This window comes from Pempheris klunzingeri, chromosome 16 (genome assembly GCF_042242105.1).
Source record: "Pempheris klunzingeri isolate RE-2024b chromosome 16, fPemKlu1.hap1, whole genome shotgun sequence".
Lineage (NCBI taxonomy): Eukaryota > Metazoa > Chordata > Actinopteri > Acropomatiformes > Pempheridae > Pempheris > Pempheris klunzingeri.
In genome coordinates this window covers 17,144,879-17,170,024 of record NC_092027.1, presented here as the reverse complement: position 1 = coordinate 17,170,024, position 25,146 = coordinate 17,144,879, and the positions used below count along the sequence as shown (strand labels likewise).

Genomic DNA, 25,146 nt, shown 5'->3' with positions numbered 1-25,146 from the left:
GGGGTGGGGGTGAAGTGGAGGTGCTATCTTTAGAAAGTGTTGACAGCACGGAAACATGCGAATGGCACAGTACGGAACCTCTGTTCAATAAATGTGAGAGAGTTACAGGAAACAGGAGGGACAGAAAAATGGGTTTTCTGAGGAAGATAAAGGAGATTTGGAAGGAATAATGTTGATAGGTAGTGAGGGAAAAGTCTTTTGTTGTAAAATTTTTTAGAAGAACTGCAGTGAGCAAGCATTTGTTTCCACAGCCACCTACAGTACCGTCGTAAAATAAACTTGTCAGTGCTCTCTGGTGGACTCTGGTGATGTGTTTGACCATTTCTTAACCACGACAAAACTTTTGCAACTAAATGCTCCACTATCTTTTACCAGATGGTTGCTAACTTTGGCTGACTCCTGGTGCCAGGCCGGCAGCGTGCAGTAGGCTGCCTGCTTTGGCAGTTGAAGTTGTGAGAGTTACCCAAATGTTGCGGGATGAAAAATCATTCAGCTAGCTTCAAGTTGCTATAAAGCCCTGTAGAGCTGAGGGGAGCTGCAGTCAGGTGATGTCTAGTCATATGATGTATTGTTGATATAAAAATATTGATTATAGCCACAGTATACATATTTATACTTTCTTGTTGGTTGGTTTTTTATGATCCTCAGTAGCTGTTACCCTGGCTTATTTCCTCCACACGTAATAAAAAAAAAGCAGTACAGAAGACAGCAGACATTTATAGACAGATGAATAAATTCAAGGCAATTAGTAATGAAACCTCATCGAAAGCTGCAATGTCTCAGTACAAACTGTAATTTACTCATTTTAACATGGTTAAACTGCACATTTCTAACCAGAACGTTTGCAGACTCCCAAAGCTTTTGTTTCCCATGAGCTCTCATTTCCCAGCCTCTCCTGAAGTGACAGGACATGTGGTAATTAAATACAGTTTAAGTGATCAAATATAGAGACAGTATGCTAGCTGACAGGTAAAGCTCGCTGTAATGAGCGGTACAGCAGGTGAAACAAAAGAGCCGGAGTGCAGAACAAAAGACCTTGCATGTGTTTTGGAGCCCGTTCAATCCCTTGGCACTCAGTTCTGGAATTTAGCCCTTTTTCAAAAAATGTTGGCGTCTATACTGTTGGATTTCTGCGCCCCAATTATCCGTCTCTAATCACCCCCCACAGTACTGTAAAGGGGAGGCGGAGGCCGGAGGTTGAGGTGGAGTGAAGGTTGACTCGCTTTGATTTTCTCTGGTTGCGCTGTTACATAACAAATTCGCAGCTTGTCGAAACCAGAACTGCGTCGCATCTGTCTGTCTCTGTCTCTGCCTGAGTATCCTGAACTTTACCTTTCAGCACAGGATTCACAATCCGCCTATCCTCACACCACCTTTATTTCCCACACTTCAGTTCTACTTGCATGTTTTCATCCTGCTTTGATCGGATAAAAAAGTAATAATGGGCCACAATACAAAAACAAGGGTTTATGGTAGCTGTATTTATACACTGTGAAGAGATGTTTTGAGGATTTGATGGCATCAGTGAGAGTTACACAAATCAAAATCTCCCTGTAAATATGAGCTCACTGACATGGTGGTCTCTGGTGATAAAGAAGTAGTCACTATTCAGTGTTGCCTTAGCGATGGGGGTGCAGTGGTAGTGACAGCAGTCTGGTCTCGAGATGCTGCAGAAAGAGGCGACTACAGCTGGTTCTAACAGCGATTTACTGTGTTGGTGGCCCCCCGCTGTGAGAGATAAGGCCTGGTAATGGCATGGTGTGACAGGGAGATAATGTTTGGTAATGGGTAAGCTGGGAGGGGGCAGCGGCATCGGACATCTGTGGCCGTGCGGTCATAAAACTCCAGACACATTATATGGTTTTGCTGACATGCTGCCCTCTCGTATCTGTGCTAACCTTAACCGACATGCTTTGACTACTTTTCAGTCTGGCACCATTTCCCTTCATCCTCTATTACTCTGCTTAGCAACACATTGTCCATTTGTCCCCATTTATCCTCCAAACTAGTTTCAAACATCCTCCACTTCTGGCGTTTTAACCCCTCACCCCTCTGTCCTCTCCTGGCCTGTCCGCCCTGCTCTCTAAATCTATATTTACTCTGCACAGCTTCACATACTGTTCGTGACTCTTTGTGCTCATACACACCTGTGGCTTTGGCTCAAGAAGCTGTGCCTTATGATCTCTCCGTGTGCATGTGTGTGAGTCAACAGGGATATTTTGCCATGCTTAGGAATTGTTTGCATGGTCTTTGACAAGTATAGACCTGTCACTCAATCTGTTTTATCTGCGCATAACCATATCTTCCTTGCAAATGTGTTTATATTTGTGTCCGTCTTGTGTTTTCACTATCTCTCCATTGCCTAAAATCAGCAGTTATGCATTCAGAATACAGGGACTCTCTTTTCATCTGTGTTTCACACAGAGAAAGAAGTTATGAGAAAATCACTCAAATAGTTTCCCCTCTACCCTCACCAGCAGCTAAAACCCAGAGGAGAGACTCAGCATCGCACCCACATGAGTCATGCCTTAGTTACTGCTGTGGGAGAGGAAGAGATGGGCTGATGGGACATTAGGGATGGAGGTGTAGAGCAGTGGAAGTGGTGGAATAACTTTACAGCAGTAGCTGCTGTAGAAAAGCCTGTAACGCACATCTATCCTGCAGCTGTTTATTCTAGTCCGACTGCAGTAGCACTCAACACAACCCAACTGTCCCCAGACTCTAATTGTATATAACTTGCTGTCTTGCAGTTTAGTAGTAGATCATGTTTGAGAAAGGTACGCCGCTCTGCACAAAGTTATGTTTTCTAGAAATAATAAATGGATGGATATTGTGCTGTTTATGCTCAGCTGTTATCATGTATTATCATGTAGCTGTCAAGCTTCACTATTTTACACATCATGCAGTAAATCTACAATGTGATTATTTACAGCTTTTATTGTTTTTCGCTGTGTAATCCAGTTAGAGCTACATCTCCATTGTGATCAGTTGCTGTGGTGTGGTGGGTCCTGTCTGTGCATTACAGTGCTGTGCAGTCTGTGGATGTGGCAGGGTTTTCCCTGGGCTCTAGTTACGCTGACAAACATGAGCAGCCCAACTGTTGTGCTGCTGTTTGGGGTTTGCTCTGCTGTCCCTCGGTGCACTTACTGGAAGTAACAAATATATCACTACCAGTGTGTGTGTGTGGGTCTGAGTGTTATGTCTGGGCTTGTTCATATATGCAACCGAGTGTGCCTGCACAGAGCTCTGGCTGGTCTGTTTTATTCATTTTGAAACTATTACATAATGCAATAAAACATTACAATTACCACAAGCTAAACATTCAGAACACACGGTGGAGATTCTGCGGGCTTGGCATCTTATCCAGCCGTGGGGTTTGAGAGATGATGGGTTTAGGGGATGTGTGGAGAGAGACGGGGAGAGGGATGATTTCCAGGGAAATGGTAAATCACTTAGGGAAGGATACACAAGGGAAAAACAAAGCAAGGAGGAAATGCACCTGCCAGACAGAGCAGCAGCGTTTGGCCCACAGCTACTAAAGTTATGTCATAGATCTGCTGGCTTACAGGTGAGGAGAGTGAAGACAGAGAGAAGGTTTTGACTAGATGTTACACTTCTACTGTTTTCTACTAATGCTGCTTTGGCAGCTTAATTGAGAGAATCGTTTGGCAGGACCACACAAAGTTAGCTCTGCTTCTTACCCCAGTGCTTTTAAAAAACTTTTCTATGTCATAATCAGTGCAAATCATGCTCCTGTATAAGTCCATCATACACAAACGCAGCGTTAGACAGCAGACATTGTCTCCATTATTAGACCTGCAGGTTAATTTGCCATTCTCTCTCTCTCTCTCTCTCTCTGTCTCTCTCCCGCTGTTATCTATACAACAGAGAGAATATAGTGTCAAAAAAGTGGAGCTGATACGGTCTCTTCCCTCCCTTATACAGTAGTTTTTGTCATATGTCATCATGCCTGCTGTATTAGACTCAGACACGGAAATAAGCGCGCACACACACGCACACACACAAGCAAGGGAGTATAGTATAGTAACAGAGTATAGTAACAGGAGAGTGTGGTATGAGTCAGAGCGAGATTTCACTCAGCTAATCTACTCAGCAAGCAGCACATATCCTCCAATGTCCTCTCTGTTTACTCGCTCAGGCTGCTGTCAGTCTTACTCTGCTGTCTTTGGGTGTTGTGTCTGTCTGTCTTTTCTCTCTTTTATGTCCGTCTTCCTCTCTCATATTTGTCAAGCTCCCTTTTTGTATAAATGCAATCCAGCCAGTTCATTCGGAAACACTGTCAAAGTGCATTTTCAAAGCCAATAAAAAACAACTTAGACATTCAAACATCATTTTACTTTTCTGCATTATTACAGAGTGTTGTTGTCAGTGCTGATTGTAAGGGACAACACTTCCGTATAGCTGCAGGCCTGCACAGCTCTCGTTTTATTTCATCTCTCTGCTTGTCCGTCGCTGCACATGCCCAGTGAATCCTGCCAGTTAACAAAGACATGACACAGCAAGCGTGAGAGAGGAAGAGAGAGAGAGTGAGCGCGTGAGACAGAATGACAAAGAGTGAGGACAGAGTGACGGAAAACACTGGATGCTTGTTTCACACGTGCATACTTGTATGTGGGATTACAACACCACAATATTTCCCATAATCAGCCTTTGTGTCTGGTCACACGCTGCAGAAAAACAAGGTCGCACTTTATAGAAATGCATCATCAAGAATGCAATTGCAGAGCAACTCTGTGAAATAATGTTAGTTGCATGCGACAGGTGGACAAAACCTGAGTAAAAGGAATTTAAAAGTGTTTCCATAAAGAAAGATGATCACGACATGACGGTGCTATCATCTGTCTCTTGTCAAGAAAGCAAATATGCTTCGGTTTGCTGGAAGTGTTCTTTACTGGACAGGGCGCTTTTCTTCCAGCCCATGTTGGACAGGTTTTGCAACAGAAATCTGCAGCATTAAAGGAAAACGTGGCCTTAGTTTAGAGAAATACTAGCTGTTACAATAACACGACGGATTATCATGGAGGCTTTAATTATAGAAAGCTTTAGGCCTGTTTTCCACAAGTTACACTGAAATAATGGAAGAAAACAATCTAATAGGAATGAGCTACATGAGTCATTTTGAACTTATACAGTGTAACATTGTACAATATGTTGAAATATTGAGTATATAATGAGTTGTCACTACCCTGTGGATACAGAGTGGGAAGTACGGTGGGCAGTGGGTGTGTGTGTGATACAATAGAGCACTACTGAAGGCTCAGTCCTGTCATCGCCGTGGTAACACAGGGTGCCTGTAAGAAAAGCTGCATGTATTTGTGTTTATGTTGTGGGTAACTATTCCTGTATGTGTGTGTTTGTGTGTGTTTGTGGACTAATTCAGAGGCGCCAGGGGCATATGAAGGGCACAGGGCACGTTCTGGTCTTGGAGTGTGTGGGGACATACTATATTTGTGTGTGTGTGTGTGTGTGTGTGGGTGTGTATTTTTATGTGTTTGCACGTGTTTCCTTCCTGAAGACATCTGCTCTGGAGTTTCTTTCACAGCTGATGTCCTTCATCGGGGTTCAAGGTTACAGTCTGAAGATGTTTTACTGTCTGTGTGTGTGTGTGTGTTTGTGTGTGTGTGAGTATGTGTGTATGATAGTGTGTATATCAGTATGCTGTATGCACTGTGGATCAGCATGTTAACTATAAAATATAGCAGCCATTTGTTCCCACAGGGGTGGATTTATGACATTCATATAAAGGCTTGTTTTCATTCACTCCCAAGTGTTTCCATTCACAGTAAGTTTGCATTTATCCCACTGTTGTTGTACTGTAGCTGCCTGAGTATATGTGTACATGACTGTGTGGGTATGTGTGTGTCACTGCTGAGCCTAGTGTAATCTCTGCCTGTCTCATGAATCCCACAGTGAAACCTTGGAGGTCTCACTCTCCCCTGCTTTCTCTCTTTTCCTCTGTCTCTCAAACACGCACACAAACACACACACACACACTGAGCTCATGGGGCCTCTCTCGTCATCTGTACCATCAGCAGTCTCCAGTACTTGCACTGTAGGCCAAGACCAACAGACAAAAAATAGACAGTCGCAAAATAACCGAGTTGTCCTCCACAGTCTGGCCTTTGCTGCCTGCCAACTTTTCCTTTTCACTTCACTTGACATGAGACTGAAATCGTGCATTATTGTCCAAACTATGTTCCAGTATGACAGATTGATGGGTATTTACCCTTTAACTACAGATTAATGGACATGACACTCCACACATATGTGCACACATGGAGGAAATACCACCCAACTGTGCCTTTGCACATGGGCACTGATCTGAAATGCAAACCCTTACTAAGAAATATTACAAAAATATGAAGGCGTCATTTAATTTTGCATTAAGTTGTCTTCAAACAAGTGAAAACAAATCCATCAGTGATGTCAAAATCCTTGTCTGCAATCACCACCTGAAGACAAATGATTTCTTACCAAGAAATTCTTAACACATGTGAAACTGCAATGGAAATGACTGGCATTGTCTCATCCTGTTGAGTTAATTAAGCTACGGGGGCAGTGTACTTCATGACCTGAACGGAGACTGAACCCAGTATCTAGGATCGTTACTGTATGTTTGATACCCCACCCACCTATATTTAGCGCGATACCAGCACCGTGAGGCAAAGACTTCCTGGGATTAAATCAAGCTCTCCAGCGTGCCATTACACCTCATGCTCCTCTCACTTCCTTATTTTAGATCCCACTGAGGACCTAGTTTGAAAGCCAAGTGACTGATTGGCCCAGACAGCCGCGTGGAGGCTTTTTTAGAGGGGTGCTATGAAATCCTCCAGAAACACAAGTCAGCGGTTATAACCGGGCTTAAATGCGGGAGCACCAGCTGTGACCTGCCCTCTCTCGTCTGACCCATAGACAGTTGTACCATCCTGAAAAATATTACCCTTGGTTGACCTCAGTTTGTGCGTATCTGTAAATATCCCGCGACCCAATAAAGATGTGTCTTCCTAAAATAATTCCCTCTGATCTAAGCACATACATTAGTTTACACTGTGTATAGAGAGGTTGCGCCTTTCTATCTGTAACGCTGGTGATGTGTGTTGGGGTTGATATCTTTTGTAGTGCCAAAATAATTTTTCACACTCGAAGAAGTTGTACTCAGAGCCAGCATGTAGTGGTCATGAGAGGAACTGCATCTTGGGATTCTCCTCCAGTAGCTTCAATAGCCTACTTTATTGTTCCTTTCTGTCATGAATTATCATTATTTTTCTGTTGTCTGTTTATTTAAACCTGTAACAAGTTGTTTTTTGAACATTTGGGAACAGTGGAAATATCATGACCTTTGTAGTTGATATGGAGAACTTCGCTGTAAGCAAACAGTCGCCTATTTGGACATTTAACAGATACGGAGAAACACTAGCGTTTATTTGGAGCCATGTTACTGTTTATCTCATGAATGTAAGTCCAATATTCTGTCACTTTTAGCCCCATTCACTGTCACCAACTCCTGAGGGGAAATACAGTTTCAGGCTGTAGCAGCTAAATGCTCCACTTTGTCCACTCATTGTCTGCTTACTGTTTTGTGCTGGGCCGGTAGCGTAAAGTGGGTTTTCGTGGCTTTGAGGGTGGGGAGGGTGAACAAAATCAGAAAAGCTGCAGGCCGTAAAACCACCACAGTGAGTTAAGAGACAGAGGAGTCACCAACAGGGACTGATAGTGCTTATAAATGCCCATATGAGATACTCATATGATGGAGATTGTCATAATTCTCTGACTTTTCTCTTGGACATTTTGTTTGCTTGTCAGCCTGCAGAATTTCACCCCCACGCCAACGTGTCTTTATCCAGGTGGCCTTTAAGAAACATCTGCTGAGCTGGCTGATTATTAAATCTGAGGATTAAGCATAGTTGTAGTAGATTGTTGCTGCCTTTTGTGAAGGCCAACTGAGCAGAATTAGACATCAGTCAAATCGGGACGCTCCGATTTTGCATTTGATGTGTTCCGACAGCAGAACAAAATACAGTGCGGTTTTGAGTATAATTGCAGTGGATTAGGTGTCGTGTAGCTTGAGCTGGCCTGTGTGTTTTTCTGTTTGGAAATGTGTAGATGGTGCAGTAAATGTTGAGGGATTAGTCAAAGCTGAAGGGTCACAGCGCTAATCTCATTATGGCAGGAGGGGAAGGAGGGATCTGACCACTCCTGAGCGACTTAGCAGACAGACTCAGCAGCGGGGGAATCCCTGTTTCACTGCAGAGGACACTCCCACACACACAGACACATGCACACGTGTGCCAATGCACATACAGGTTCTTCCACTGCAGGTTTCTGGTATATTGTGACAAAAAAAAGCATATTTCTATTGAAGTCACTTAAACAGGAATTTTAACCCATTATTAAGCAGAAGAATTATGTGTGTTTAAACATTCAAAGAAAGCTATAACATTACAATTATTAGATGATACACAATAGACATGATGACATGTATTCATGTCCTCACTTATGGTGTTTAGGATGTGATAAACCCTATGAGGGTGTAAACCACGCTCCCACAGTAACTAGACGCCAGTGTTAGCCCGACATACTGAGAGAGGCTCTTAAGTTATGGAGCACAGACACTTGGTGTACAGTTTAAAGGTTTTATTTTGAGTCAACAGTTTTAATCACATTAGATTAAAACAGAAAATTATGCTGGCGGATCCCCCCCCCCCTTGCTTTGAGGAAATGAAAACTTTAAGACGGCACATGGGGCTAAATGACTCGTTAAGGCTGACATGTTGCAGTGCATGTGAGGTCATGGTGAAACGGTGTGGACAAGAACTGCGAGTCCTCCAAAACAAAACAGTAAAACTCCAAGCGAACCTATAAATGAAATGTGCTTTTCTGTCTCTCCTTTATAAGTCTGTCTGCACTCAACAAACACAGGCACTGGCTCGCACACGGGCGCATGCCCGGATCACACACATGCACGCACGTACGCTCACACACACACACACACACACACACACACACACACACACTACACACAAGCACGTGTACGTGCACAAGCCACAATGACACATCCCAGTGAGCGTTTCAGCTTTTCTGGTGACAATAATAAAATCTAAGGCCAGGAAAAAAGGAGAATGACCAGTAAAAGACACGTGGACAGGCAAATCCTCCCTTCAAAAACGATCCTTTTTTGCTATTTTTCCCCTCCTTTCTCTTCAAGTATCCCCACATCCACTGCTCCATCTCTAAGACCAGTGGAGGGCATCTGATTAAGATGCATTATCTTCCTATTTTGTGTTTTACTGTTATTTCTCCCTACATATCATCTCCCTCTAAAGAGATGCAGGCCCTGAAGCAGTGTAGTTAGACCAGGCTGTTTGGCCCAGAGGTTGAAGGTGCGAGAGATTTGTTTAAACTATTTCCAGCTTGAATGCACCATCACTCTTGACATGCAGTGTTAAGACAGCTGGAGCCCTTTGTGCCAATGGGAAAATGGCCCTTTGATTATTTAGGATGTCAAACTCCGTTTACTCTGGAGCAGAAGTGTAATTATGTTGACAAGACTTTGTTAGCGACTGTCAGGTGACTACAGGCTATTGCCATGACGATGTTAATGTTGGCATGACTGTGACACCGTTGATGAAACTGTGCACTGCAGAAAGCATCTTAATAAACTCAACAACTTTACCAAACAAGTGAGGAATTCTCTGTGTTTTAGAATCAAGAAAATGAAGATGTTTGATTCAAGAAAATCTGTGAGAGAAGATCATTCAAATACATTATGTATAATATACAACATACATATGTATTATACATGATCTGTATCCAGCTGGGATAATGAATCAGTTATGTACGTTCAGTCCAACTGACATCCAGAATACTAAAGATATACTTTCTAAACATTTATTTCTGTGTGTGTTCTCCTCGTGAACTGCGGCTAATTATAATGCAGCGTGCTCACCTTTTCACATCACTAGCGTTACACCAGAATGAATCAAGCCAAGTTTATGGCTTATCGCTGCTGCTGACATGCTCCTGATGGACAGCAGAGGTTTTGGAAAGGTTACCTTGACAGCCCCACTCACGGCCTGATGAAGAACATGAACATTACACGTGACCGACTGAGTGAACCGCTGACGCTCGAGGGCCAGACGGAGTGTTCCCCGCGTCATTAAGTGACCACTTGATTTCCAGGGAAACCTGAAGAAATGTGGACAAGGTGGTCACACCAAACCGGCTGTTTGAAAAGAGGAGTTATAGCCGAGCCACAGTTTGGAGTTTGTTGTGATGTGGCGAGTGAAACGCAGGTCGCTGCACCTGCCGCCTGTCTGTGTTCTCCTCCGTTTAAAGACAATAACGTTGACCCTCCTGATGACAGTCACACAGGACAGACTCTCCTCTGTGCCGCAGGTCACAATAAATGTCAAGTGGGGTTCGACACAATCAAACACTGTGCTTGTTCCTCTACAACTGCCAGGCCCTCAGTTTAAACTCTGTTCAGTCAGGCGGACGACAGTAGCTCAGTCAACCTTTTACTCAAAGGACATGGCACAGACATATATGTATGTAGTGGAAGGGGAATTCCACATCTTCGGCTTTCTTGCTTTGATTACCCAGAAGCACTTGGCCTTCTGTCCTTAAATCAGACACTGGCATGAAGCCTGTTTCCTTTCCTGTCCTTTCCTTTCCTTTCCTCTCCTCTCCTCTCCTCTCCTCTCCTCTCCTCTCCTCTCCTCTCCTCTCCTCTCCTCTCCTCTCCTCTCCTCTTAGTTCACCTCCTTAATGCGCATGTATAAATGTTTTTTCCTCTCTTTCCTTCCTAAAATGTTCTTTGCTTTTGGGTGAGTTTTGTAGTCACTTTTTCCCACAGATTTATGCGCATTAGTGCCAGATGCCTCTTGGCACTTATGATTTGGATGATGTGGTTATCTCTGCTGTAGACTATCACAGATGTATTTCACGAATGCTGATCTCACAGTGAGGGTCCTGCAGATGGAGAGACAGACAGGCCTGTAATTCTTCGTCTGTGTGCGGAATGATAATGATTTTGACCCTGGCCTTGGGTTAGCCTTGTCTAGCTTAACGTCGGTTACCACTGAGCTCCAGACGGCAGGCCCTTACCTACAAACGCTTTCAACCTTCCCCCCCTCCTCCTGTTGGGCTCAGGGATTTATCATCAACATATAACCTCAGGATTTACACATGCAGTTTCCGAACCTGAAACAACTCTCTAAACTCACAAATGGACAGTGTGGACACTCAGCTAAACAGACTTTTAGCCCAAAGAAGAGCACTTACAGGAACAATATTTTGATCATTCCACTGGTATGTGCATGTAAATACAAGCACTGTGTAATACACAAATACATACAGGGCTGGACAAATGAAAAGGAATGATGTGAAGTATTATAAAATGTACTAAAACAACAGCACTTAGTAATACTTAGTAACTTTATTACATAGTCTTAACAAGAAATCAGAACTTGTGGTTCTTAAGCAACACGATAATTTTTGGACAAAAATGCCAATTTCAGATCAAATATAGTACAAGTATAAGTATGGTAATTATTAAGGGAAGACATGCTATAGAATATGATAAAGCATTATAAAGATGGAGTACCAGACGAACTAAAATAAACAAACCCCAGATATAGAAAAGGGTTATTTTAGGGTTACATTTTACATTTTAAAGGCCTGTAATGGCATAGCTGTATTTTGACGATCTCTTTGTGTTCAAGGATAGAAATAATAAGGCTAAATATCATTGTGGTGGTACAAGAGCTCGCAGCCGTCAGTTCTGAGTGCTTTCCGAGTCGTGACCTGAATACCTCACCGCTGAAGCCCTGCCAGCAGCTCATTAACATTCCTATACAGCTCTAATCACCACTGCAACGTGTGTGTGTGTGTGTGTGTGTGTGTGAGAGATCATGCACGTGTTGCTCATCGAGTGAGGACACGGTGAAAGTGTCTGATGTCCCAGGTGATCAGAGCCGTGTGGTGTGACTGGTTCCATCGACTCCCAGCGTTCCATCTCACACATCAAACTTATTGGGCAACCTTTGCACAGCTGAGACTCATTTCGCTTTACGAGTTTTATCAATCTAGTCATGAAACACTGGGGAGAGATGAAAGGTGCACGTGGGAATAAACAATGCAAACAGACTGTGTCAAAAAAGGTTGCGTCAAGTCAGGTGGAAACATTCTCTGTTTGGGTCACTCTACCAAGCCTTGGTACTGTTTGTCAAATAACCACGTCTTTGTGTGTCTCTCTCTCTCTTCAGAAAGACTGTATAACTCCAATGGACGGGACTTGAGAAGGGCACTGTTCTCTCTAAAGCAAATCTTTCAGGTAACACACACATATTTCACATGCAATTACTGTCAGTTTGTTGTTGTAGAGTACAGTTGGTTATTGTGGCCACTGTGCTCTTCCATGATGACAGGGATCTCCATCAACGTGGCATTTCTCTCCCTGCGTGTGTGTGTGTGTGTGTGTGTGTGTGGCTGTTCGCATTTGTTTTTGTGTGAATCTTTATTCTAAGAAGAGAGGAGTCAGCCACGTAAAATACCAAGGGCTTTTTCTGGACTACACACACAAGAACGCTCAAATATAGTAACACATAGTTCATCAAGCAAAACAGCAATGTGGGAACTATTCCAGCATTTAACTGGTATTGTAAGTACCATGACTACCATTTGCACACATTAAATTGCCCAGAAACTTTAAGACTTTATTAAATTTAGCCAGAGCATTGAAGTCACGTCAGTACATGATGGCAAAGGTAGTGACGTTGAATGAAAATCTATTGATCCTAATTAATTTAATTAACTGCTGCATAAATCGTGTGCAGCTTGGTTTCTACAAAAGACATACAACCTCTGCCAATGACATGATTTTCTCTCAGGCTTTCTCTACATGCTTATTTTTTCACCAAAAGCCCTTGAGTGAGCCCAAGTAAGACGTTAGATCTTAAACAGTGCCCCTGAAGGCAGCATTAGTTTAGGAGTCCTTGGTCAGACGACTACATTAAAGTGTTTTCATCATCCTTTTGGTTTCTGTTGTTGTTACAACAGATGATGTGTCAAAAGCAGCAACTTGCGAAACACAGGGGGGCAGAAAGTTTTATGGGCTGTCAACTTTTAACCCTAATCCTGCACTTTAACGACACCATGTGGTAACAAAAGAGAATGCAACATGAATACACTAATAAAAGCATACGTTTCAGGAGGGATTTTGTGTGGTTCTGTGTGAAAGCAGCCAGTGTACTAACTTATTTTATACAATGTCTCTCTCTGTTTTACTTCAGGATGACAAAGATCTGGTCCATGAGTTTGTGATCGCTGAAGGTCTCACCTGCCTCATCAAAGTGGGAGCAGAGGCTGACCAGAACTACCAGAATTACATATTAAGAGGTATAGTTTCTTTTCCATAATTTCCACATGAAACGTGTCATGGAAAAGCATTTCATAAGTAGCATAATTATGGAGTGTTGTTGTTGCTATTAGTTGCCTAATGACTCACTATTTGCAGCCACATGATACATCTTACAGGGGCAGCTCTGAGCAGTTGTCGTCCCTGAGCAGAACGCGCTAAAGCCCCCAACTAGTGAAAACACTGTGGTGACAGGCATTTACAGCTATTTATTTATATCATGATAATGTATCAGCACGTTCAACAGGTTTAACAACCCAGCTGGCATAAGTGACTGTATGTGAACATAACACAATCTTTAAATAAGCATTAGTTTTTGTTGAAATGTGTGCGTGAACATGCAGCAGCTGATAATTTTGTAATTCACATTTTTTATTGAATTTTTCATTTTTTAAACATGAAGAATCCCCTTCCACGTTCCTTCCTCCAAAGTACAATCCAAATCTTTCTCCCACATCTTCCTTAAATAATCACACCCTCTGCTGGTCTTGCAGCAGCTGATATTCTGCAAATCTAAAAGAGTCTAAAAGAGAATATGTTTTGATCACCATCATTTTTGGTCGCATTGGCTGCACAACATGCTGACTTCAAGTTTAACAGACTGACCTGCCAAATAAACAGCCAAACAATATAAACACAGCGACACTGACAGCTTCCGAGTCTGAACAGTTTGCTTGCTTTGCTCATACCTTTGACGTCTGACTACCAGAGCTAGCATTAACGAGATTACAACAATGTCGGACAGCGAGGTCGATTCAGGGGGCGGGACCGTCGGCCTAATAGTTTCTTAATTCCTTAATCAGAAAGCTGTGAGATCCAATAGAGGTCCTCACTATGTGCTTCCTTTTTTGGAACACGATTTTGAGCGAATGTGGAAGTGTCCTCATAAAAACCTAACTTATTCCTGATGTTTAGGCCAGTGCCTTGCATACTAGCTGCGGTGAATGACAAAAGTAAATGTGCCCATCAAAGTGTGTCCACTAAACAGTGCTTGGTTTTTGCCCCTGACAGACTGAGATTGTTATTTGAAGCGGGTTCCAACTTTACTGAACAGATCACTGTGACAGACCTGTAACATTCCTATTTGTGTGACCAGATACAGCTGTTATATCTCTTGGTTTAAAGAAACCAGACTCCACCAAGCAGATAGTCCAGCAACTCACATATTCTATGAAGTAAAATTACTGTTTTTGTCAATGGAGTCTGGTGGCTTTGAGTACAGCAATATAATGGCTTTCAAAAAAAAAGATTTCACAGGTCTATATCAGTAGAGATACTTTCTGTTATATTTTCAGACACTTCCAATGAGAATCTGAGCCCGTCAGTGGCAAAAACAAGCACTTTTAGTGGATGTAATTTGACTAGCCGTATGCCCCATAGTATTACATTACAGCCATTGTAGCCTGTTCGCAGCTCGTTTGGGGCTGCTGACTGATGCAGTCTACTGGGCAAATAAAACCTTTTGTACCTACTCATTTTAAACCCAAAATTTGTAAAAGTTATCCCTTAAGTAAATCTAGCAAAATGTAAAAATACTAAAAATGAAGGTCTTCTTTTCTGTTACCAGAAGTGTTATAAACAAAAAGTAATAAGAATTGAAAGTGAATATATAACATCAGTTTTGTTCATTAACGTGAGAGCAGGTTGAGGTGGAACTACTTTGTATACTGATGGGTAGTTTAGTCTATAACAATATGACTTATTGGGAAAAGCTGAAATTAATTAGTTTACATTCGCTGTGCTTGATTTGTTCACAGTAAGCATTGAATCATCTAACTTTCTCTGTTTATTACCCACCAGCCCTGGGACAGATCATGCTGTATGTAGACGGGATGAACGGTGTCATTGGGCATGCTGAGACAATCGAGTGGTTGTACACTCTTGTTGGATCAAAGGTATAGCCGAGCATACGTATAGCCTCAGCACACACACACACACACACAGACACACACACACTATGCCCTGAGCTAGCCATTCGTTGTTTGGAGAGCATTATTTTTAGCTTTCATACCCAGAAACAGACACACAAACACAACTGCTCCTGATTGTGTCCTATGTCCTGACCTGAGGATGGTGTCTTTTGTTGATTTGTGATATTTTCATTTTTAAAGGTGCACATCTGCTTTGCACTCAAAGTATCCATCTTGATTCGGTGCCTTGAGCCCAACATTGTATTGTTTCTTCTTTTGATTTTAAAAGTATTTTGATTTATTCTTAATATGGACACACCATAGCACATTATACAACAAATATGATCCCTATCTTTGCCTGTCATTAAACTTGTCAGGGAATTTCATCTAGTCATTGAAGCGTCTAACTTTCAACTGTCTGGTCAAGAAGCAGCGAAAGATCAAAGTTGAGGATTTAAAGACATATCATGATGGGGGCACAGGGAAAAAGATAACCATTACAAATTTCCAGCCTCAGGACCATGATGCATCCATTGGTTGTACTGTTTCCTGTGTCTGTGAGTTTGTAACTTTGAACCCCTCCCCTCTCTCTAGTTCCGTCTGGTGGTGAAAACAGCTCTGAAGCTGTTGCTGGTGTTTGTGGAGTACTCCGAGTCCAACTCCCCGCTGCTGATAGAAGCCATCACCTCTGTGGACAGCAAGAGAGGTATAGATGAGTTAGCACGCCGCCGGCTGCTGAGGAACGTGTTCTCATTCATGATTCTGTTGACTGTGAGCTGGAGGGTATTTAGGGTGGGGTGGTCAGGTAGAGCGTCACATAAGTAATTCATGTTTTTATTTGTAACTGGCTGATTTCCAGGCTGCAAGCCGTGGTCCAACACTATGGAGATCTTGCATGAGAAGGACGGAGTGGACACAGAGCTGCTGGTCTACGCCATGACCCTCATCAATAAGGTGTCCATGTCTTAAGCGTCTATATACTGAATGTTTCTATCATTTTTATTGTCAAGTACAGGAAAATATAACTCCGATCAGGCCACACTTAAAAACATATCATGTCTTTTCTCATTTCTCATTCATTTCATTTTTAATTCATGTTTTGTCATTTAATTCTTTAGTTATGCACATTTGTGTGCGGCTCACAAATCTAGATTTCACAAATCTAGGAAGTCAAGGGACCTTAAACGAGAGTTAAACGGCGCAAATAAAACAGGAAATAACAGAAAAACATGAGACATAACACAACAAAAATTACATCACTGAGTTTGCAATATTGAAATATTTTAGCCACCAAAATATTCCCAATCAAAGCATTTTAAACCTCAGTTACACCTTGATGACTTATCTGTCTCCTTTTCTTTTTGCAGACGCTTGCAGCTCTACCTGACCAGGACTCCTTCTATGATATGGTGGACGGCCTGGAGGAGCAGGGCATGGAGACAGTGTCCCAGAGACACCTGGGCCGGAAAGGAACTGATCTGGACTTGGTTGAGCAGCTCAACATCTATGAGGTCTGAGACACACAAAGTCACACGATCACAAGGAAAATATTGCAAGTTAATATTTGCCTTTTAGTAAAGTTCAGATTTTAGTTCGTAAGCGCTGCTCACATCCGGTGAAAATTATGCCACATGATTACAACCACCAAAGTTATCTGTGTGAAACTCCTGTCACCGATCCCACATCTCCTTTTCTCGCAGGCGACCCTACGGCATGAGGATGGCGACGATGACAGCCAGCCTCCGCCAATGGGACGCCGGGATCGCAGACGAGTCAGCCTCGGGGGCGGGGACAAAAAGCGCGGCCTGGAGAGGAGGCGGAGCCGCAGGGCCTCTCTCGGGCGATCTGGTCATGCCTCTCCCTGCAGCCCAGCGTCCCCACAGAGAGCCGGCTTCCAGCCTTTCAGCGGACAGAGAGCTGAGGACTTGAGCGAGAGGTGAGGGAAAAAAAAAACAGGTCATAACAGAGGAGCGGGATAAAAGAGGTTGCAGGTAGAAAGAGTGGCAAAAACATCATCAAATATTCAGCCATCACTCACGAGATGCACATGTGTTAACTGCACCCAAGAGAGAGACGCTCTAACTGTCACTTTCTGCTCCAGAGCACTGTCAGGTTTCCTTCCATCCATGTAAGTTCAAAGGTCTCACAGGTAACGGTCAGCTACTGACCTCTGTGGCCTTCTGCCCTACTTTTTCATTCCGCTGCTCCTCACCCACATGCTGTAACAGCCACTAGTGTGCCTCATGTCACATAAAGCACTCTGAGTGGGTTTTTTTTTTTTTATTCTGCAATGAAACACTTGTGTGGACTTGTACTCCACTAAAAGACATACAAAAGCTCCCGGCAGCCGCACAAGCCTTCAGGGTTTGCTTGTAATTCTAATACAAGCATTATTAAACCAGCACAGGCTTATTTCGGTGCTGTGTGCGCACAAAAAGGGGAATTAGGAGCCAGCTGTAGCCGCTTACCTCAGGTAAATCTTTCCTCTCTATGTCCTCTCATCCACTGAAGCTCCTTCACTCCCTTCATGTGCCTCCTCACATCACGTCTTTATCCTGTCAGAGTGACAGACGAAATATTAAAGTGGTGGTTGCGTGTAAGGTACTAGCACACATTTCTATCTTGAAACAGAAGTGAAAATGTGCGTAATTGTGTGAGAAGAATCCATTTGCGTATATGTTTTATGGAATGATGTGATGGGTGAAAGTTGTTTTTGTCAGTGGCTGCATCCTGCTTCATATTATGCACGCGCACACAGAAAAACAAACACGACTTTACTGGCCGTCCCATTCGTCACACACACGTGGCTCTGCTCTTGTGGAACAACACCTGGCAGCGCACGCTGACTCGACTGCAACAAGGCTCATCTGGTTTCACTGGGAAAACAGATTGGTGGCACTGATCTCAAGTCAGTTGGTCAGCCATGGTATATTCTCCTCTTAGCCTTCCTTTCCCTCTTCCTTGTCATTGTATTTTGTATTTGTGTATGTAAAACTCCCTAACTGGAGGCATGGCGTGTGTAATGAGAACCATTCATCCCCCTCTTCCTCTTATTTCATTTGGATTTTCACTTGTCTCAGTCCTTTTGTTTTTCTCTCTATCTTTATCTGATAGATGTCATGTCCTTGTTTGAGTTTATGTGCTTTGGTTGTGCAGCTGCAAACATCATTTCCACACGTCCGTCTCATCTAACCCTCCATCTCTGCCCTTCCTTTGTTCCATCTGTTTATTTCTTCAAATGTGTGGTGATTTCCATTTGCATGCTAAACTTATGTATCGCATCATCTCTCCCTCAATCCTTCCCCTAAACTTTTTCCCCATCCATCCATTCATCCACCCCCACCCCTGCCTCCACAGAGAGGAGGAATGTGAGGATGTGATAGAGGAGGAGGAGGAGGAGGAGGAGGAGGAGGAGGAGGAGGAGGAGGAGGAGGAGGAGGAAGAGGAGGAGGAGGAGGAGGAGGAGGAGGAGGAGGAGGAGGCGGAGGGGGAGGGGGAAGAGGAGGAGGAGGAGGAGGAGGAGGAGGAGGAAGAGGAGACTCCAGTGACTGAGTCTGATTCGGATGAGCAGCAGGGGGCTGATACAGTGTCTATACAGACCACCCCCAGGTATTTTAGGACATGGTGGTAACATGAAAATGAAATAATGTCCTGTGGTCTTCTTATTTATCTGGAGGCTCTTTATATAAAGCCACACATCTGTTAGATGTCTCTTTTGTCAGTTTGCTGGTTGGTTTGATCTCCTTGTGGCCTATTCACTATGTAGTTATTAGTATCAATGCAATGCTCTACAGCGCCTGTACACATGGTGCCACTTGTCTTACATTTGCACAGTAATGTTTTCATCCATTTATTCCTCTCAATCCATGCCTCTGTTTGTAGCCCGGCTAGACATCTTCCGCCCATAGTTCAACGAACAACCCTCCAGTCCATCACCATCACTTCCAGAAAGGAGAATATGAAAGAGGAGCCGCAGCGGAATCGGATTGAACCACCCCCAGCCCTCACCCTCCCTTCCCCCTCATCCCCCATCTCCTCCCTCCCCATCTCCTCCCCTCTCAGCCCGCCGGCCCAGCCCTCGCTCCTGGCCTCCCTGCTGGCCAGGAAGAGGTGCGTCGCCACCGTCCCGGCTACCAAGGAGGTCAGTCCGCCATCACGCGGGAGCTCCCGTCCCTCGCCCGACCGCCTGCCCTACCTGCCCCACTCCCCCTTCCACCTCTTCTCCTACGACCTCGATGAGGGGCCGTCGCACCCGGCTCCGGCCAAACCCAGTGAGGAGTCACCCAAAACTACGTCTCCCAGGTCAGACGGGCAGCAGAGCTCAGTGTCCCACGACCTCAAGAAGCACAGAAAGCTTTCCCTGCATCTCTTCGACGTTGCACCTTTTTAGTCACTTTTTCACTTTCCACTTCTGTTTCTGGCTTTTGGATCTCTTTGCATCACTTTTGTTGTTCATCACCTTTTTCACCAGTTCCTTTCACTTCTTTGACTGCACGGCTTCACACCTTTCAGCCTGTCAGCGCTCTTATTATCACCTATTGTTCTTTCACATCTCTTCTTAGTTCTGTCAGCACATGGTTAGCACCATCCTGGCTTTGTTTCCCACTGCCTTTTCCCCTCTTTTCAAGAACGGCACAGATGCCTGTTTCAGCTCTTCACCTGTATAGCTGTAGTGTTACTTCTTGCTTCTTAGTTTGATCATTTCAATAGAACTTTGCTTTTTCTCATTCCTACTGTCTCCATTCGGTGTCCACTTTGATATCATTGTATAGCACTGTTGGGTTTGATTTTCTCTCGCTGGATAGGACTGTATTCCCATATAACTGACTATTCACATATACAGTACGTAGCTGCTTATGATGATGTTATATTCAGGTGATACTATTTACAGCCCCGTTTGCAAACAACTGTGCATATTCAAACAGATGATATACAAAATAGATTATAGATAGATTATATACAAAAGGATCTTTTTATATTCACAGTGGACTGTAAGTAAGGAGAGACACCCTGCCGGGGATTTTCCAGAAACATAATGGAATAAACACTACAGCAGTTACTAATTAGGGTCACTCTAGTGTTGCACCAACAGTATTCCAGTTACATATCAAGGTGTCACATTCGTTCCTCGCCACCAGTTTCACATTGTCGAAATAGTCAACAGGGTGTTCTGTAGCTGGGTGACTGGAGAGGTCACTCACTGTCACCCATTTTGTCACCCCTTTTCTCACCCAGGAATGGCGGTGTCACGTCCTACTCCTCTCTCAGCACTCCAAGTACGCCCACCAACTCCAGGTAAGAGGAGTCTGCACCAACATGTGCCTGCACAAGTACATGAAAACATCGTTGAAAATACACACCCGTGTACGGTAAATGCGTTCACGCGCAAATACATTTACATGTATGTTTGTTACATGTGTAACAAGTGTGGACTGTGAAGTGAATGTGACCTCAGCTCTCTGGTTCCCTGCTTACCAAGCTGCTCCTGTTTCCTCCACAGAGAATACAGTCATTAAAACACATAATTTATGGTGTGTTACATACATACTTACACACACAGGAGCTCTGCATATGCAAGGACCATGTGCTGTGTTATGTCATGAACAGATTTAGTTGTTTATAACCGCCATTTTGCCTCACAATGATGCAACAGATCAAAATAGTGCTGATAAAAACAAAACAGCATCTAAGTCTGTTGTACATGGCAAGATAATCAATAGATAATAAAGAGGAAAATGTCTTGCGACCACAGCATCCATCTGTCTGTGCAAAGCTGCAACCAAACTTTTTTTCTCTGTCTTTCTCTTTCAGGCCTGCTTTGGGGGGTCTACTGTCCTCCTCATATCGGCAGCACCAGGAGTCTCTGGCGGCCGAGCGAGAGCGCCGCCGTGTGGAGAGAGAGGAGAGACTGCAGAGGATAGAGAGGGAGGAGAGGAACAAGCACAGGTGAGTCATCACCCACTTTGTTTTTAAGAGCATTTCAAGATGAGACAATATATTACATAAAACTGAAATTTCAAATCAATTTAAAGAATATCCCGATCCTAGAATATCCTGATGGGTCAAGTACGGTTAAAACGCTGGAACAATAATGCAACTCAAAAGCATCTTTCATGAGTATTTTAAAAAAAAAACTAAGTGAAGAGTTCCAGTGATTTTACCACAGAAAACAAATGGAATTATGAGTTACACCAATACCTTAACCGCATGATGTGCATGAGTGTGAACACGTCATGTTCACACTAGCAGGTCAACAGGAGAACATGCTGGAGTACAGTGCGATTATTATGTTTTACAATTCTTCGTTTGTGTGTCTCTCACAGTCGCGACTATGTGGATAAAATGGAAGAGGCTCGGCTTGCGCGGGAGGAGAGGTAAGTGTGTGCACTAAATCAAAACAGCACACACTCACAGAACAGCTGAACCCACCAGGAATGTGTTTCAGCCTGTGGTTTGGGAAGCTCTGTAATAGTGTAATTGTTTTCAGGTTAAAAAGGTGCCCTTCGCTGCCAGAGGCTGGGGGGATACTGAACTGATTTTCTTTGCTCCGTCCTCTTTGCTTTCTCCTCTCTTATGGAGCTGTATTTTAACTGCCGCGCTCTGCCAGGGGCTTGATTGTTTTGGCTGCATCCTGTGAGAAAATCAGATTCCGGGATTCGTCAAGCTTTTCACACTGGACGCACGTGCACATGCGCCGACACGCTTTCAACTTTCAAGCACATGCACGTTTAAACACACACACACACACAAGAAGAATTTTCATGAGGCTAATAAATGTATGTTTGTGTGCAAATTGGAATCACAGGAAGCAAGAGATTTACTCAGGAGGGTATTTGAGGTCGAGCACGATCAGACCTGAATGTGATAGTGCTCGATGCAGCCATATATGAGTAAGGACCGCTGGCAACTGCATAAAAGCCAAGTCCAATGTGCTGATCATCACAGTACATATATATTGACAGTCTATTTACTGCACCAAGTGCTGTTTTCTTCCCTGCAGGCTCAGACCTCTTTCACACTCAATTTAAAGCAGCTTTGACACAATAACACACACTATCAGAGTCCAAGCGAAAAAAGAAATAAAGGCTGTCAGAGCGAAAGAAAGACAAACTGAGAGCAGTTGGATTCAACAACAGACGGAGGAAACGAACACAAGTCAGGCAGAGGTGAAGAGAAAGCCAGAGAGAGAGAAAGAGAGAGATGAGCTGCTGAGCAAGCATGTGGGAGATGTATCCACAGGAGAGGGTGATGTATTTATGGTGTATTTGAGCATCACTGTTATTAGGAAAACATGAGTTCTGACCCCAGCTCACCTCCCGGGGGGATGCATCTGCCTGACAACATACAGACTGTAACACCTGGACAAAAAGGTCTAGCATGAAAATTGATGGCCTTAATGACAGACAACTGAGTCCAAAAATGATTGTTAATGGAGTTCAACTATAGCTGGATTCCTGAAGCATGTCGCAAATAATTTCAGTTTGTTAAAGCCTCTGAAAACAATTGGAACTTTGGTTTATGATCGAATACTTGGAAAACTAATGGCATTCCCTTTAGTCTGATTAGTTGTTGTCTTGAGCACAGTTTAGCAGATACATTCAGTAAAAAGCTTATCAGAGAGTGATTAATGGGCATAAACAAGGCTTACGGTGATTGTCTGGTATGTTAGAGTATTTTGCAAACTATCACTCAACTCCTTTTATGTCAAAGTGTCAAAGGACGTACAGCATATTGAAGGTTTTGGCCCAAGTTGAAGCACAAAACGCGCGGTTGGCTCTCTCGCTCCATTTCACTCCTAATCACATGCACATACACACAAACACACACATATTGGTATCCAGTTTCTTCAGACCTCTGAAGTGGCCTGATGCTAATGAAGTCTGAACAGAAGCTCCACACATTCATGGTACGGTGGGAAGGAGGAGGGGTTAGAGAGAGAAAGAAAGAAAGAGAGAGAGAGAGAGAGAGAGAGAGAGTGGCGGTTGATTCAGTGCCCTAAATCTGTGATCTGGTCGGCAGGTTGAGTGGTTAAATTTGGTAGGGGGAGAAAAGGAGGCAGAGAGGAAGGCTAAGGACAAGGGAGGAGAACCGACCGAGGCACATCTTGAACAGGTTTACTCTGATTCACTTCTGATGTTTGGCCTTTCAGCAGCCAAACTAGCATTTACTTCTCCCCATCTCACCCATTCTTCTCTCCTGTCGTTCTCCTTTCTTCTACACCCTCCTCCCTTTCACCGTCTCCTGTTCTCTAAACTCCATCCGCCTGCATATTTAGACTGCTGGTGATTGCTGAGTATTTGGTTAGACAGGATAAGAGACGATAGGAGAGCAGAGTAGTGAAACTCTTGACTGAAGGAAATGAGGGTGCGTTGAATGCTCTGTGGACGATCAATGAGGCAAAGAAGGGGAATGAGGTGGGCTCATAGTGTGAGGAGGTGGCATGGCAGTGTAGAGGAGAGAACACGGAGGAATAGTCTGAGTTTCTTTTAAGGTAAACATAGGTTGGAAGTTTGTGATGAGTATAGTGGTTTAGTTTAGAGCAAGGCCAGTCCTGACAGCAGTACTGTGGAGGAAGGCAAAAGAGATGCTGCATTGTCTCTGTCACTATTTTTGCTTCTTTCCTCCTCTGATCTTCCCTGTTTGTCCCTCACCTCCAGGTATAAGAACGTAGAGCGTCTGGCAGCGGAGGAGTACGAGAGGGACCACGTCCGGGTGTCGAGGACTCGCGCTGACCTCAACCTGACCTTTGAACCGTCTGAGGCCTGGCCCTCGTCATCACGCAGCAGCACCCCTTCCTCCTTCGCCTCCCAGGAGGACGCAGAAGCTGACCTCGAAGCAGGGACCTCCGCCACCCCCTACACGCCCTCTGAGACTGGTAGGACAACTCATAATAGTGCTTGATAGAGTAGCTGTCATATACTGAGGCACTATGCACAGTATTGACTAACAACATGGTGTCTCTATGGTGATGTGAGTTATTAACAAGTGCAAAATGCGTTTTTTAGGTTTAGCATTAAAATGCAATAGTACAATAGTATTCAGGAGCATTACCTTGACTACTAGTACTAGGATTGCTGCCAGTTCTCCAGCTAGTACTGCACTACTACTACTATTACTCCTACTGAAAATAAGATGATTTTATTATGTTATACTATAGTCTGGCATATATTTTGGTATATATTATGAATGATGGTGGCAGAAACATTGCGTTCAATACAATAGTAATCATTAAGATTTCAATCATGATTGATTTGGGGACATTTGTGGCTAACATTGTACCAGCAACTGTGGTTCAATATTACAGTATAACACTTTCTGAGTAGCTACTATGTCAAAAATACAAAAGAACAGGTGTATCTGTTTACAGTGCAGCCACACAAACTCACCACAGTCTGATTTTATGCTGTAAGTAGATTTAGTAGAGTGTGGTAGACATCAGAAGAGCACATGAAGGAGTTTGTTACCTTGCTAAACAGTTGGATGCGTGCAATGTGGCTACTCTGTCTTGCTCTTTTATTCCCCCTAACATTTTAAACTGATCTGCTGTCAAAAAATGCTGAAAATTACCATATTTTTCTGGAAGTGTTTTGAATTAAGGACTGATGTCAGTGCTAATTCTGTACATACATTGAACGCTTAATTTATGTAAAAGCAATCTGAATGAAAATTACTAAGTAGAGAGTTAACTACTGAATGTAAATACATTAAATAGCTATTGCTGAAAAATGCCACCTTAAATAGTAACAAAGTTGGGGGATTGACTTCATGAAAATCCTGGGTTTAAAGTCTCTGACCACT

At 43.5% G+C, this 25,146-nt stretch overlaps 1 protein-coding gene across 1 annotated transcript in view; it reads left to right on the top strand.

The window, feature by feature from the left end:
• fhod3a (formin homology 2 domain containing 3a) overlaps window positions 1–25,146 on the top strand; it is a 48,260-nt gene that overhangs the window by 12,761 nt on the left and 10,353 nt on the right. Inside the window, exons 4-14 of the mRNA XM_070846122.1 lie at window positions 12,288–12,355; window positions 13,314–13,419; window positions 15,239–15,333; window positions 15,943–16,054; window positions 16,208–16,302; window positions 16,716–16,859; window positions 17,049–17,284; window positions 20,584–20,643; window positions 21,160–21,294; window positions 21,672–21,722; window positions 24,006–24,223. Of these exons, the coding sequence (XP_070702223.1) occupies window positions 12,288–12,355; window positions 13,314–13,419; window positions 15,239–15,333; window positions 15,943–16,054; window positions 16,208–16,302; window positions 16,716–16,859; window positions 17,049–17,284; window positions 20,584–20,643; window positions 21,160–21,294; window positions 21,672–21,722; window positions 24,006–24,223 (1,320 nt within the window). The remainder of the gene's footprint in view (window positions 1–12,287; window positions 12,356–13,313; window positions 13,420–15,238; window positions 15,334–15,942; window positions 16,055–16,207; window positions 16,303–16,715; window positions 16,860–17,048; window positions 17,285–20,583; window positions 20,644–21,159; window positions 21,295–21,671; window positions 21,723–24,005; window positions 24,224–25,146) is intronic.